A 15,386-nucleotide genomic window follows, 5' to 3' on the forward strand; every position below is an offset into this window, starting at 1 on the left:
AGTTCTCTTGTTTGGTTCTATCATTCGGAACCAATCCAAATAAACCTATGCCTTTTCCCATTGATTCAAGAAAACCACTTATTTGTTGCAGTACCTTTTTCCTGACCTCTCTAAGAGTCAAATCTGAACACCTTAGACAATCCTTCGACATTACAGCCTCAAAGTTTAACCATAATTGTCTGGGATTGTTACGACATGAATATACCAAAGTCTTCTCAATTCATAAGGCATATGAAAGAGAGAAGACTCTTCAAGACAATTCTTGGCTATTATCATCGTGAAGCAACCCTCTTAAAAGTGCTGCTTCACGAAAGGTTCTAACTTGTGCTCCGTTATAAGTCTTTAGGTCTTTGAAGGACTTAGGAGCACAAACTTTTGTTAAAAGAAGCCTAAGGTAGTACCTCTTTCCTTCAGTCGAATGGATTGAATTTGTTCTACCTACAAAGTCCCTTTGATCTCTCATTTTCCAACGTCTCTCATCAGGAAGCCAAACAAAATGGTTTAGAAATTCAGAAATGTACAATTTAGTGTCTGAACTTCTAATCTATTCTATTCATGTAAAAGAATTTAGCAAGTATTGTCTTTGTGTTTCTTGGATTGCTCACAACATTGGTGAGATTTTGATGCTTTTTGAAACTTACAGGCTGATAATTTTCTAGATGAAGCTGCAGATGAATTACTACAGGTTTTATTTCACCCATAGCAAAATGAAAAAGTCTCGACGTAGCCTCAGGTGATGAGACCCAACAAGCTGCCCGATACTGCTAGATTTCATCAATATGGCTGTTTGGATTATCAGAATTAATATGAAAACTGATTCTATCATGCCTTTTACAAATCTATTTGTAGATGTATTTAACAGCCTGAATTGTTGAACAAATCTCAACATTAATGTGACAATCAAATTTAGCAAGTAACTAGGCATTATAGGGAACAACCCATTTATTATCAAAGTGATGTTGTCTAACTTTGACTTTAACACCATTATTATTTCGCCTATATACTGGATAAGAATTAATAGTCTGGGTTGTTTCCTCACAAAATCCTTTGGATAGGAATGCCTACACCTGCCATTCTTAGTCATACACACACTTGATGGATTTAAAACACCGCATGGACCATACATCATGTGTTTTTTAGCCATTCTATATAAGTATGGGTATTTCACTTTGTTTGGAATATCAGCGTTCACAATTTTATCATACTCTTCAGGTCTAAACATTTTATGTTAAGATTTCAAAATTAGAGAAAGTGTGCATGTGGCAAGCCTCTTTTCTAAAACTCTATAACATATGTATACGCTGCCACTTCTTCAAAAATATTTTTCTTGAGGATTTCATTTTTTAATTCTTCAAGTTTAGCATGAAAGACTCTTACAATTAAATCAGGCCGATTTTGTGCTTCTTCTTTTTCAATTAGGTGTTCTTTTATTTCTGGCCAATTAGGATTGCAAGTCATGGTCAAGAAGATATCTGATTTGTCAAAATTTTGAACTAAGGTCATTGCTTCTATATATTTCCTTCTCATATTTCTTGGCCCTCCAATAAAGCTTACTAGTAAAAAAATTTTGTGACCAATATTTGCTGCATGTGTTTCACCAGCAGCCACAGAGTCTTGTATTTCTTACAAAAACTCTTTCCTTATTTCCTCTTATTGTGATCTAAAAAAATCTAGTCTTTGAGATTCAACCTTAACAAACATATCCACTATATATTGCTAAGTTAATCTACCCAAGTGAAGCAAAAAAGACTCATCATTATCCCTTATCTGTAACTTATAAGCATAATACTCACTAACAGAAACAAAATTTGGATCATTATCAATCCTCGCCATTGTTGGTAGACAAATTACAGAATAATTAGTTAAGTTACTATGCTGAATTGAACTACAAATAGATGAATAAGATTGTCTGTACTTACCATCTTGTTCCATCTATAATAGTTCTTCAGCAATTGCAGCAAGCATTAGAGAAATCAAACTTTCAGAATTCTTATTTCGTGTCTTTTTCTTGTGGATCTTTTTTCCTTTTTTTTTTTTTGGATTCCTTGATGCCAGCCAAGTTCACCGAAAGAAAAAAGAAGAGGGCACTGCAAGGGGTCATAACAGCCATAGTAATATTCTATACTGTGACAATGACCACCATGAGTTTGGACTTGAGTATTCCTCTGGCTTGTTGCCCCATTTTCTTCTCCTTCAACCCACAATGCAGCAACTTGGGAGACCGTAGGTTTGTTAAATACCCTTTGGTCTACACCAGGCAGTGTTATCAAGACAATATGATAAGTATCAAGGTTATGAACCTCTCTTAAACCACGGAAAAATCGAGCTTATGGATTGTATTCAAGGATATTCATAACCTTTTGGATGATACTTTCTATTAGCCTTGGGCACGCATTTAAATGATTTGTCAACTCAATTTCAGTATCATGAAAATACAGCTGCAAATTTTTTGAGGCCTCTAGATCACTGATGAAGTGATAAATTTGCCTCTGAATCCTAAATGTATAGACTCCTTTACTTCTCTTTGCTAGATTCTTGTCAAATTTAACTCCAAAAGAAGTGAAAGCAAAAATGTTGTTAATTGTTCTTATACATATTCTAAATAATTTTGCCTCTTCTAAAGATGAAGTTAATAGCTCTTTTAAAGGAGCTGGAATTGGGTTGGTAGCTAACACTATGTCTCCATTAGAACAGCAAAAGTTGGTTGTTTCATGGAAAAAAATTTTTGCACCACAATGTGGGTAATCTGGCTGTTTTGGAAGAATGCTTGCCACACCTGGAATGCAATCTAACAGGTCTCGACCTTTTTTTTGAACTCTTCCTATCATCAATAAAAGATAGATTCTAAATGACTTTGCTTGTTTAATAAACAGTAAGGGAATGTAAAATACTCAAGTCATTTAAAAATGTAAATGTTAAAAGACCTGCACGTTTTCTCTTAGTTTTCCCATGATTTTGTTCAAATATTCCTGTAAAGTAGAGTTCAATATCAACCTCTTGAATTAGATAAACTATAAAGTAGAAATAAAACTAAACACATTTAATTGAGTAAATGAAAAAAAATGCTTTTGAGTATTCAATTTAAAGCTGAAATGTTTGTTGTCAGAGAAGTAGGTGGTAATAGTCATTGTTTGACAACAATTACTAAACAAATTTTAGAAACAATACCTTTCATGTTAATGTGAAAGGTCTATGCATTTTAAAAATAGAAAAATTAACGGCATTATATGATTGATGAAATGGGTCTAAATTCAATGCATTTAGAACAAATAATTTATAGTAGGAAAAGTAAATGTTATATTTAAAAAATGAAAAAAAAATTTCTATTTTAAAGAAAAGGAAGAAACTGGTTAGATTGTTCTAAGAAGGTAAAAAGAGTTTTGAAATTTGATGAAATGATTCACTTGATGGGAAGGACTATATTAATAAGCAGTGCTATATTAAATACCTGAAAACTGGGACTCATTTGATTGTAATTGGCAAACAACCTGATTAGACTGATTTAAAATCTCAACAACCTCAGGATTATGCTGTTCAATTGTACTTGTGAGAGGTTGCAAACTCTTATATCCTATATTCTGTGCTTGAACCAACTAATTTTGTTTAGCTTTTTTCACTGTCATCTTAAGCGCTTTCTCTTTCTGCCGATTTCTATAGGTGGAAGATTCACCTACTGAAAACTCCGATGGAGTAGACATACATGAGTGTAGGCTATTCAAATTTGCATTTGGCAGTGAAAATGTGCTAACAAAATCCGGTTTAATAGGCTGAATAGATTTAGAAACATTTGGAAGAGGCCCTATAATCTGTGATCTCATACATTCTTGCTGAATTGAATGTTTTTTCTAAGATCTTTGAACTTTCAATGTAAGAGCTTTCTCTTTCTGATGATGTATCAAAGTTACGCTTTGGCTATTCGTAAACTCAAATGACGCATCCATACCAGTTTGTATACTATTTGAATTTACATTGAATAAAGACAATCTAGGAAGAGACTGAACAATAGAAGACTTGGTCACAATCTTAGCAAACTCTACATTTTGATTTTCTAAAGAGCCTGCCTCTAAAATTTGATTTGTCTGAGATGCTTTGGCCTATGATCTGACACTCATTTGTGTGGGATAGTTTGTCAAGTTAAAAATTTTGAAGCATCAAGTTAAATTGTGTAGGATAGTTTGACACTCATTGGTCGTAGTATCGATGAAAAGTAAATTTTGAAGCATCTAGTATTCTAAAAATTGTGAAAAAAATATTAAAAATAGGAAAAAAAAAACTATGCTAAACAAAAATAACAAAAAAACAAGTTAAAAAAATGAGTTCATGAGCTACATTTGTGAGGGTAAGGTCAAGATTGTATCCTCAAATACTCCTCTACACCCGATAAAAACCGATTGCAAGTTTAACTTTATTCTTCTAATTTTAAGGCAAAAAAATTAATTTAAGCTAAACACATAACGTGCATTTTAATTAATTAAAGTAGAATAAAACATCTAAACATAGCATGATAAATAGAAAAAACCAATAAGAATGAGATAATTAGTTCCAAAGCTTCTACTGGAAAAGCCACCAACCAATGCTTTGGCGTCCCATTATATCACATTCGATAACAATCAAAAGTAATTAAGAGAAAAAAAATGAAAGAAAATATAAAAATAAAAATACAATAATTAAATGCACCTATGCCCTATACGGGTGACATCATTTCCAAAAAGGAAAAATAAAATTAAATACAGCTTAACTTGACAAATGACAAACTAATTAAACTAACAGCCAACTAGTTAACTGCTAAGGACCTAATTGAAAACATTAAGGTAAAGTCTTGGGGTCGAATTAGAAAGTACAAAAAATCGGGGGCAGAAATTAAAAGTAAAAGAAACTAAGGGGGCTATTGCTGGAATTTCAAAAACTGAGTCATCTTCCCCACGGGAAACTCCTGCCCGCTGCAGCACTGGTTCCTTCTTCACTAACGAAGTTGCCGGAAGCTGGAAATCATCAACTCTGGCCAGCGTTAGACCGGCTGGAATTTTCCCTCTCTCCCCCATGCACAAACACACAACACACACACACACTGAAATTCTTACAAAAAAGCAGCAAAATAGGAAAGGGCAAAAAGAAACAAAAGCTGGCAAAAAATTGGGGATGACTTGGTCGAATCGCCCGTTTCACTTCGTCTTAGAGACAACTAGGTCTGAGTCGATCGAGTTTTTCTCCGAGTTCTCAGCGATTCTTTGATCTCCAATGTTAGGTGGAACAGTCGAGTCGTCAGTCTCCGACTCTCCCTAGTGTTTGAACCATGGGCCTACTACCTAGTACCGAGAACAATATCCTTTATAGTCACAGTTCTTTAACATTATTCAAAAGATGCAGTGGAATTTCAGAATATCCCTTCCAGATCTTGTCTGCTTTTCCTTCCCATAGATGCTGCATATGAGAAATTCATCGAGTAATTTTCTGCTATGCCTCTCCCATATACCGAATAGATCGAAAGCTTAAGAAGTCAAAAGTATTTTTGTTTTCCAGTGGATACTGATCACAAAATATAATGGCGAAGCCCAACTGACCAAGACTATTCCAGATTTTTTGGGGAAAAAAAAAAGAAACAGGAAAAAAAGAGAGAAACAAAGATGCACTAAACACAACTAAAAGTTTCACCATAGTAAATCAACACAGCATTTATTTAATAGAGGAATTGCATTACAAGCGAGACATTTTCACTCCAACACTAAGAAATTAAGACCAACTACACTTATTCTTGACAGAGCAGAAATCCAGTCTCAAGCGAATTGAATTTCTCTTGTTTGGAAGCAACATCAAGACTATGCTACAAAAGCAGCGATACAGACCTTCACTTCACTTTTGATTCTTTCATGTTTGATTTATCCTAATTTTGCTTAGCATCATCGCGGGTTCCCTTATGGTAAAGGAGCATTCATCCAAGCTTTGATTCGAAATCTTAGATATGTAGCTTTCCCTCCTGCGAATTAGCTTTGTCACCATTGTAAAGGATCAAAAAGGATTCAGGCTTTGACTCGAAATCTTTCATATACGGTTTTCCCTCCTGCAAGTTAGCTTTGTCACCACCGTAAAAGAACAAAAGGGATTCAGGCTTTGACTCGAAATCTTTCATATACGGTTTTCCCTCCTGCAAGTTAGCTTTGTCACCACCGTAAAAGAACAAAAGGGATTCAGGCTTTGACTCGAAATCTTTCATATGCGGTTTTCCCTCCTGCAAGTTAGCTTTGTCACCACGGTAAAGGATTAAAAAGGATTCAGGCTTTGACTCAAAATCTTTCATTTGCGGTTTCTCCTCCTTTGAATTAGCATCACGACCATGGTAAGGGAGAATGGATCTAGGCTCATCTGCGTGGAGAATGGATCCAGGCTTTGACTCAAATTCTTTCAATGTATTAGACCCAAGGTGCTCATTTTGTTCAGTAAAAGCACCAGGACCGGCAGCAGGTCGCAAAATGCCCCTGGGGTCCTTTCTTGCCTCCGTGAAGCATGCAAGCTGCACATTCGGGGCAAATGACAAAATTGAAGAAACCAGCATCAATATATATTAGGTAAGTAAATATAGCGGGGAAGGTAGGCTGCACACCAAATTATGAGCCTTGTGGGTCTTGCTCAAGTGTCATTCTATACAGGTGAACCTTGAATAACTTAAAAGATTTTTACATAAATTTAGGACCTTTAATTTCTTGCTTCTGAACCTTACCCATTATACCAAGACCTTCTCAGCCTACCTCTACCTGTATAATGGAAATATTGGAGATGAATTCCTCTAACTAACAAAAGTAAAGTGTCAAAAGTCAAGTTACAGTGACATTTAAGTTTCGTACAGCCCACATTGGAATGTTTGAAAGGGAAGCTTTATGACCATAGAACTAGAAAGCCACCAAGTCAGCTTTGCTCTCCTTAATCAGAAGAGTTTCCAATCCCTCCGGCGCCGGGAGTGGGGGTGGTTAGAGTTGAGGATAGTGTGTGAAAGCGAAGAAGGAGGAATTTTTCCAAGTACATAGCTTTAATTGAGAGGATCATAATAATGCTGAGCAATTAACGGATTTAAGTGTGTCTAACAATCAAAGAATTATCTCTTATGAACTCAAATAGAGTACTGATGTTTGAGAAATCTTACCAGGGCAATTGAAAAGAACGCAACGAGAGCAACAGATGAACGCATCCTGTCTTTGAAGTTTGAACAGCTCAAAATGAAACTTTGACGGTGTAAGAACTCTTGGGGCTACGGCTATTTATACAAGAGGATAGCCAAGTGAAGCTGGCAAGACTATGGCATGGATCACGTGGCTGGTTGGTTCGATTTGAGAAGTTGCTGCCTTCGTACACCAATCCACAAATTACCAAAAATTTTGCATTTTCCTAAAATCATCCGTCGATTTCAAATAACAGTACATTGCCAGTGTTTTCAAGACTCAACTTAGTTCATAGAGATATTCACATTGTAATTAATGATGAATAAAAAGTGTCACTATTTTGAAAATTTACAAGTCATTATTTTGGTATAAATGCATAGCCCGATTTTATTCAATCACATTAACAGAAGAAGTGGTGGTAAAGAACCCTAATAGAGATGGTTTTATAATTAAGCCCCTTAATTAACCTTTATTACCTAAAAGTAAAGGTAGTATGGGAATTTCAAACTTTTCTTTATATCAATATAGACGGTTTTCATCCACCTTACCTATCAGTTTAAACCAATAAAGTCTTTTGGATATTTTTGAATGAGAAGGGGGTTCAATAACGTGCAAATCATAGGAAAGTTTTGTGCATTTTACTCAAAAAGAATAAATTCCAGATTGATCCACCATATTATCTATAAAAATTAAAAAAAAAAAAAGATTGATCCATATTGAATGCGGATCCATGCGGAGGCCGTGGAATTGATGCAATGACTCATAGGTGTACCACTTGCTTTCTTGTGGAGGGAGGGAAGGGGAGGAAAGGAGGGAGGGAGAAGGGGAGTCAGGAGGGAAGGGGGAGGAATGGTGGTGGCAGTGAAGAAAGGGAAGTGCTGGTGGCAGCGGATGGTGATAGGCAGTGAATGGAAGAAGAAATGGCTGGTAGTTTCTTCTTTTATATATATATATTTTTTGTTAGGTGTATTTGAGATCGTGTGTATTTGTAGTGATTTTGAGACTATTTTTGGAGCTTGTTACTATAGATTCCTAATATAAAAACTAGTTTTCCAAAAAAACTCATTTTAAAAACATAGGCCAAGATGAGACATTACATTAGAAAACAAAGATGTAATTTTCAAGGGGTAAAATTGTAATTATAATATGTTAAAGAAGAATCAGTTCCTCGAGCACGCTTCATTGTATCCATATATATGTATTATTTGCTTCTTGTCTTGTGAAAACCTTCAAAAGAGGACTTGCAAGGGAAATAATACCTACCAACTGATGGATTCCAAAGCACTTGTTTCTTGTGTTCTCCTCCTTCATCTGTTGATTGTCCTGGTAAGTTACTTTGACAATAAATTGTTTTTTGTGATTTATATGCTGTGGACTTAATTCTCGCTGTCTTACAACACTATACAACCTGTACAGGGAGCCTGTGATATCATACCCAAGGCCAAGGATAGTGGTACTAATGCAATCAGGCTCCAGGGCATGGATGCTAATAATCCTCATCGAAATGATAAGACACATCATGTTGCTCACGTCCATGAAAAGAAGTCAATGCACGATCCTTCTCTTTCCTCATCCCACATGATGCATCAGATGGATCCAAGAGCAACCGTGTTTTTCGTTTTAGATGATCTCAAGTTAGGCAAAACATTGAGTATCCTTTTCCCTGACGGAGATCCTAGTCCTTTGTCCTCTCCTGATCTCTGGCCTAGAGAACAAGCCGATGCTATCCCCTTTTCATTGGCAAAACTCCCACAGATTCTTCAACACTTTTCATTCCCTCAAGGATCTCGCAAAGCCCAAGTGATGGAACATACACTCCGAGCTTGCGAGACTAAGCCTATGAAGGGAGAATCCAAGGCTTGTGCCACATCCTACGAGTCATTGGTAGATTTTGCACGAAAGATCTTGGGATTGAATACCGATATTGAAGTTTTATCAACGCATCGCCTCGTAAAATCTAATGCTGCTAGATTACAGAACTATACAATCACAGAAGCTCCTAAACGAATTTCAACTCTAAATATGGTTGGCTGTCACAGCATGCCATATCCTTTCATAGTTTTCGGTTGCCACTATCAGCCGGGTGATAATCATTTATACAGGACTGTTCTATCTGGAGAGAATGGTGATAGGGTTGAAGCTACTGCAAGATGTCACATGGATACCTCCCAATGGAGCCATGATCACGTTTCCTTCCGAGTGCTTGGTATCGAACCGGGCACTGCCCCTGTTTGCCATTTCTTCCCGGCAGAGGACTTTGTATTGGTTCCATCTACTTCTTCAATCTAGTAATATCCAAGAGCTCAAGTGCTTTCAGCATTTTAGTTGTTTAGCTTAAGTCGCCTTGTCTGAATGTGTAATACTAGAAATCAATAAATTCGTGTGCCTCATGTTTGATTATCTGTATTCGAATAAAACTCCGTGGAGTAGTAGCGCTACTTTTGACAATCAAAGTTTTATATACTTCAATTTCTTAGAGCATCTCGAACACGTATGTTACTAGATTGCAGCCTACAATTTTTTTTCCCCTATTTTCTGCTAATGTATCCCCTAATGTAGAATTTTTTTTTTCTTGGAGCGGAGGTTTGTTAGGAGAGCATCAATTCAAACAATTTACTTAGAAGACCAATTTTCAGGAGCCTGGATTAGAATACTATTTTTAATTGGTGAACAAGTGCTTGTCTCTTCCTAATTAGTCACTTTAAGCAAGTCCTGGGAGGATGTTGAAACAATTGATAATTCTTCATTATAATCTATCAGTCACAAAAAGACAATGATTAAGAATAGACAAATACTAAAAATAACAAGCATGTGAACCTTTTTGAAATGACGAACATTGTGGAGGATACAAAAATGAATGACACTTTTAGTAGGACAAAAGAAGTAAAAATTAATTTTGTGATCGGCATAGCTCTTATTTTGAGTTAAATATATATTGATTCCACCAATAATGTATCCTCTTAAAAGTAAACATTTTATTCTCACTATGGTAAAATGGCAAACATCCGTGCATACATTGATTGATATGTAGACAATTTTTGGACTAATACATAGCAGAGTTTTGAAATTCAAGCTGACACATCGACTCAATAGAATTTAGGGTCAGGAGTCAAGAGGTTAAAGTGAGTATGAATCCTTAGTATGTGAGTAATGAATCATTAGTATCATGTCCTTTCACGTGTGTAGTTATGTGAGTAATGAATCCTTAGAATCACCGGTTATAATGAATCCTTATGCACATTTAATTGACTTCATATTTCGTACCCACAGATAATCAAAGATATAACTGGGTGATTCACGAGTTGATTTTCAAGTACATGTTTTGTGAGACTATGAGCCGGTTTAGATTGTAATTTTTGGGAAGTTTTACAGAAAAATATAAATCGTATCTACAAAAAAAAAATTAATCAAAGATATAACTGGTGATTCATGAGTGGATAAAAGAATTGAGTGTTTCCTAATTGATAAAGGACAGAGTTTTTCTTATGTAGTAGCTTGACTTCTTGATCGCATAATTGTGGCTGTCCATCTCTTTGATTTGGATTCCGATCTTATTCAAATACTTTTGGAGGGGTATCCTATAATTAGAGTTAGAGGTAGGAATTTGTCCCAAGTCCCAATGAGCTACCCATGTCCAAAAGAACTTTGGGCGGGATGGGTATTGTAATTTGATATTGGGTTTAAAATGGGATGCATCCCAATTATACCATTATTTGATGGAAAATGTTGGGAAATACTTGGGTACCCATTGGGCTTAAATATCTTCCCAAAAAATTTCATTTATCCAAAAATTCATCTTTGATTTTTTTTTTTTGGCAAAAATCTGATTTTTTTTCACTTCCATTTTCTTTCTTTTCCTTTCTTCACTTTCCTACAAAAGAAAACCAGTTAAGTAAAAATGATTTCATTTAAACAACTTTAAAAAAATAAAGATAACAATAAAAATAAAATGAATTGGTAAAATTTTGGTGTCTACAAGAATTAATGCTTTACTAACAACTGTTAGCATCCTTTATGTTGATTTTATGCTAATTGTTGAGCTATCTATATAGATTTCTATATGCAACCCTGTTATCAATTTTTAATCAGTTTCTTCGTTTCTGTGCTAGCTTTATTCAGCATTTAATGTGAATTTCTTTTGTATCAAAATTTGGAAATTTTAAGAATGTCAGTAAGAATGAATTTGGTGTTAAAAAATCTTGTTTCTAGTCCTTGTGTCAGACAACATTATGGGTAAGGTTGGAATATGGCTGTATATCTATCTTTTTCTTTATTTGTTAATCCAATTTTTGGTTTAATCCAGGGAGAAGATATGTTCATTCTTACCAAAATGTTATGTCTTTTAAAAGTAACTGTTGATCGTTTTAGAGTGTAAATGAATTCAGGAAAATATAAATTCACAATAAGATCAAAAGAAATTTAATAAATAAAAATATTAAAGTTATATAAAAAATAAAAAAGAATTAAAGGGAAAAAAATATAGAAAATAGATTTGGGTATTGGGCGGGATCAATCTAAACCTATCTCAATGTGATCCCGCCCAAGTTAGTTCCAAAACACATATGGGCAAGGTTAGGTCCATACCCATATGATTCGGTTCCATTTCGAACCCAAGCAAATTTCGCCCATCCTGCCCATTTTGCCACCTCTAATTTAGAGTGTCAATCACAAACTTAATTATGTTGATTCACCCAAACTCACGCTTCAATAACTCGTTCAAACCCACCCACTAATTTTAAATAGGTCTAAATGGGCATCAAATTAAACTCATTTAATTAGTAGGCAGTGGATTAACTCGAATCACTTATTTATACCCATTTAAAATAATTATATATTTAAACTCAAGTATTAAACAAATAAATTTGAATTTATTATCAATCTAATAATAATAAAATATTATTATTTTTTATCAGACAATATGTAAAAAAATAAAAAATTAAATTATAACCATTTAAATTCGTTTAAATAACCTATTTTGATACCTCCACAGACCACTGTCTGCTCATTGGACATTCCACCACCACTTGTTCAGCTGTTCCTTTCGTCCAGGCGGTCGCCAGTGTCTATCATTTTCGAATACCAGGTAAGGCTCTGACATTAGGGTCCACCTGCCATAGTGCCATCCCATTGATTAACCAAGTTACAGCGCTGTCATATTTGTCAAGCCATCCTTCATTATTGGATCTTTTATTCTATATATGGGACTGTCCTTACTGTTCCCATGAAAGACTGGTCCAGAAATGTATGGCAGCTGTGAAATACGATGGCTCTCTGAATCTTGTCCCATGAAGATATGCAGCTGAAAATCCCAACGCATTGGTTTCACGAGTTTTCCTATCCACCATGCCTGCCAATTATCTATCACCATATAATAGAGTGTTTTTAAAGTATACGGACCGACCGATTCTAAACATTGAACCGAGGATTTGGTGGGTATTCGGTCTGAGTTAATCAATTGAGTTGAACAGACATTGATCAGACCTGCTCAAAAATTGGGTTTGAATAAAGAAAATTGAGTTTTTAACTACATATTTTGTGAGACTATGAGCGGGTTTAGATTGTAATTATTGGGAAGTTTTATAGAAAAAATATAATCGTTTGGTTGTTAACGAGTGGATAAAAGAATTGAGTGTTACCTAATTGATGAAGGATAGAGTTTTTCTTATGTAGTGACTGCACCTCTTGATCACATGATTTTGGTGATTATCGATCTCTTCGATTTGGATTCCAATCTTATTCAAATATTTTTTATTCTTTCAGATTATGTCTTTCTTGTGCATTTCAATCTTTGTAATTTAACAATTGTTTCTTAGATTGGATTTTGATTCTGTTAGACTATGTCTTTCTTGTGCATTTCAATCTTTGCAATTTAATAATTGTTTCTTAGATTGGATTTACATCTTTAGTTCTGGAGAGGCCCCTTGATCTGGATTCGAGACCTGGCCAGTTGTATTTCTACTCAATTACAGATATTTAGTAATTTCATATTTTGTTACATCATTGTTTCTTAGATTGGATTTTGATTCTTTTAGATTATGTCTTTCTTGTGCATTTCAATCTTTGCAATTTAATAATTGTTTCATAGATTGGATTTACAAGTTTAGTTCTGGAGAGGCCCCCTGATCTCGATTCGAGGCCTGACAAATTGTATTTGTACTCGATTTCGGGTATGTAGTAATTTCATATTTTATTACATCATTGTTTCTTAGATTGGATTTTGATTCTTTTAGATTATGTCTTTCTTGTGCATTTCAATCTTTGCAATTTAATAATTGTTTCTTAGATTGGATTTACATGTTTAGTTCTGAAGAGGCCCCCCTGATCTCGATTCGAGGTCTGACAAGTTGTATTTCTACTCGATTTCGGGTATTTAGTAATTTCATATTTTATTACACCATTTTTCAACTCAATCAAATCATATTTTAACTTTTGTCACACTATTTTCCAACTCAGTTACATTAAAAGGCAAACTTGTGAGAAATAAAACTTGTGAGACCCCATCAACCCCTGCTCCTATTAATATTACACATGTAGATTATATTTTAAAAGGAAAATTGCCAAATTGGTCCCTTAAAGTTTCGGAAAAAAAGCTTTTTTTAGTCCATCAAAATTAGAATTAGTCAAAATAGTCCATCAAATATAACAAAAGAAAAGTATCCTTTTAGTCCGCGAGCTCATTTTTTGATCGGTCTTCTAGCCAAAAAGTGTGTGCCTTTCTTAGGTACCCACAATTTAAATAGCAAAATGGGAAAACAATTTATTTTCTTCCAAAAAAAGCACATGACAATCATATGATCACCTCCTGAATAGGGAATCGTAATTATTATCCATCAAATTCATAATCGAAGAAAGAGTAAACTACAGGTGACCTTTACACTTTCTTGTTTGATTATGGATCTGGTGGATATGAATTAAGGTTCCTTTGCTAGAGGTGTGGTTATGTGATTGTGATGTATTTTTTATTTAAGAGAAACAAATTGCGTTTCAATTTTGCCGTTGAAATTGTGGGAACCAGAGAGAAGGTGCACTTTTAGGCTTAAAAATTGATTGAAAGTGAGTTTTGGGACTAAAAGAGCACATTTTTTATAATTATTTTGATGCTTATATCAAAACCATACAAATTTACACCGAATGTATTAAAAATTATACAAACTGATTTGAACTAGATAGAATTTAACTTGCTGTATAAGACAATTTATTATGCATAATAATTGTTTCTAGATGTCTATTCTTACATTTCTTCTGAGCTTTGATTTGCATCCTATGTGACGGATACATCGAATTCGTACCGACAGATAATCAATAATGCAACTGGGTGATTCATGAGTTGACAAAGAATTCATTGCTCTTAAGTGGTAGTTGCACCTCTTGATCACATGATTCTAGTTGTCGATCTCTTCGATTTGGACCCCAATATTTTTCCAATAGTTTTGACTATTTCAGATTATGTCTTTCTTGTGCCTTTCAATTTTTACAATTTAATAATTGTTTCTTAGATTAATAACTGTCTTTTTTATGCCATTGTGCTGAAAAAGGGTACCAATAATGACAGACTTAAGAGTAAATCATAATTGAGGACAAAATTTGAGAGTTTTTATATAAAAAGTATATTATAATGTATTTCTTAAAATGTGATGTATGTAAAGTAAAAATGTAATTAGAATATATAATAAAAAAATTCTCACAAAAGTTTTTGGCAAAAAATGCAATCCAAAGATGTGGTGAGCTAGCGTTGGATGCGTCGACACTGGACCTCTATGATTGTCCGTCTACTTACTTTTATAATTAAGGTTTTCTGCTAAAAATAAAATAATGTCTTAGGTGCAACGTTGTTTTCTTGAGATTGACTCCGCAGCAACCACGTATTTCTTCTGAGCTCTAACTTGGCTCGCATGTGGTGGGTACTGTTTCCGTATAAAACAATTTGTCATGCGCAATAATGGTTTCTGGATATAGATTCTTACATTTCTTCTGAGTTTTGATTTGCCTCTTACATGGTGGATACACCCAATTGACCTCATAGTTCATACCTGCAGAAAATAATCAAAGGTATAACTGGTGATTCACGTGTGGATAAAGATTTGAGTGGTTTTCTAAGTAATAAAGAATAAAGTGTTTCTTAAGTAATAGCTGCACTCTTGATCACATGATTCTGGTTGTCGATCTCTTTGATTTGGATTCCAATCTTACTCTGTGAGATTGGATTTTGATTCTTTGAGATTACGTCTTTCTTGT

General features: G+C 34.6%; 2 protein-coding genes across 2 annotated transcripts; one reads left to right on the forward strand and one right to left on the reverse strand.

Annotated features, from left to right (window-relative positions):
- Nucleotides 1–5,646: 5,646 nt before the first annotated feature.
- On the reverse strand, nt 5,647–7,242 carry LOC113773189. The gene is made up of 2 exons (XM_027317764.1): nt 7,136–7,242; nt 5,647–6,508 (listed from the first exon to the last, which is right to left on the reverse strand). Exons 1-2 carry the CDS (start codon nt 7,178–7,180, stop codon nt 5,954–5,956), a joined length of 600 nt encoding a protein of 199 aa, XP_027173565.1. The 5' UTR covers nt 7,181–7,242; the 3' UTR covers nt 5,647–5,953.
- A 1,119-nt stretch (nt 7,243–8,361) lies between these two features.
- Nucleotides 8,362–9,466, forward strand: LOC113773187 (BURP domain protein USPL1-like). Its single transcript, XM_027317762.1, has 2 exons — nt 8,362–8,477; nt 8,568–9,466. Exons 1-2 carry the CDS (start codon nt 8,421–8,423, stop codon nt 9,438–9,440), a joined length of 930 nt encoding a protein of 309 aa, XP_027173563.1. The 5' UTR covers nt 8,362–8,420; the 3' UTR covers nt 9,441–9,466.
- Nucleotides 9,467–15,386: the final 5,920 nt, after the last annotated feature.

The sequence above is a fragment of the Coffea eugenioides genome, chromosome 6 (assembly GCF_003713205.1).
Source record: "Coffea eugenioides isolate CCC68of chromosome 6, Ceug_1.0, whole genome shotgun sequence".
NCBI lineage: Eukaryota > Viridiplantae > Streptophyta > Magnoliopsida > Gentianales > Rubiaceae > Coffea > Coffea eugenioides.

Coding starts and splice junctions, on each gene's coding strand:
- LOC113773189 (XM_027317764.1), bottom strand. CDS start 7,180: ATGCGTTCATCTGTTGCTCTCGTTGCGTTCTTTTCAATTGCCCTG. Junction 6,509..7,135: donor CGTTCTTTTCAATTGCCCTG/GTAAGATTTCTC, acceptor CCGAATGTGCAG/CTTGCATGCTTCACGGAGGC.
- LOC113773187 (XM_027317762.1), top strand. CDS start 8,421: ATGGATTCCAAAGCACTTGTTTCTTGTGTTCTCCTCCTTCATCTGTTG. Junction 8,478..8,567: donor TTCATCTGTTGATTGTCCTG/GTAAGTTACTTT, acceptor CAACCTGTACAG/GGAGCCTGTGATATCATACC.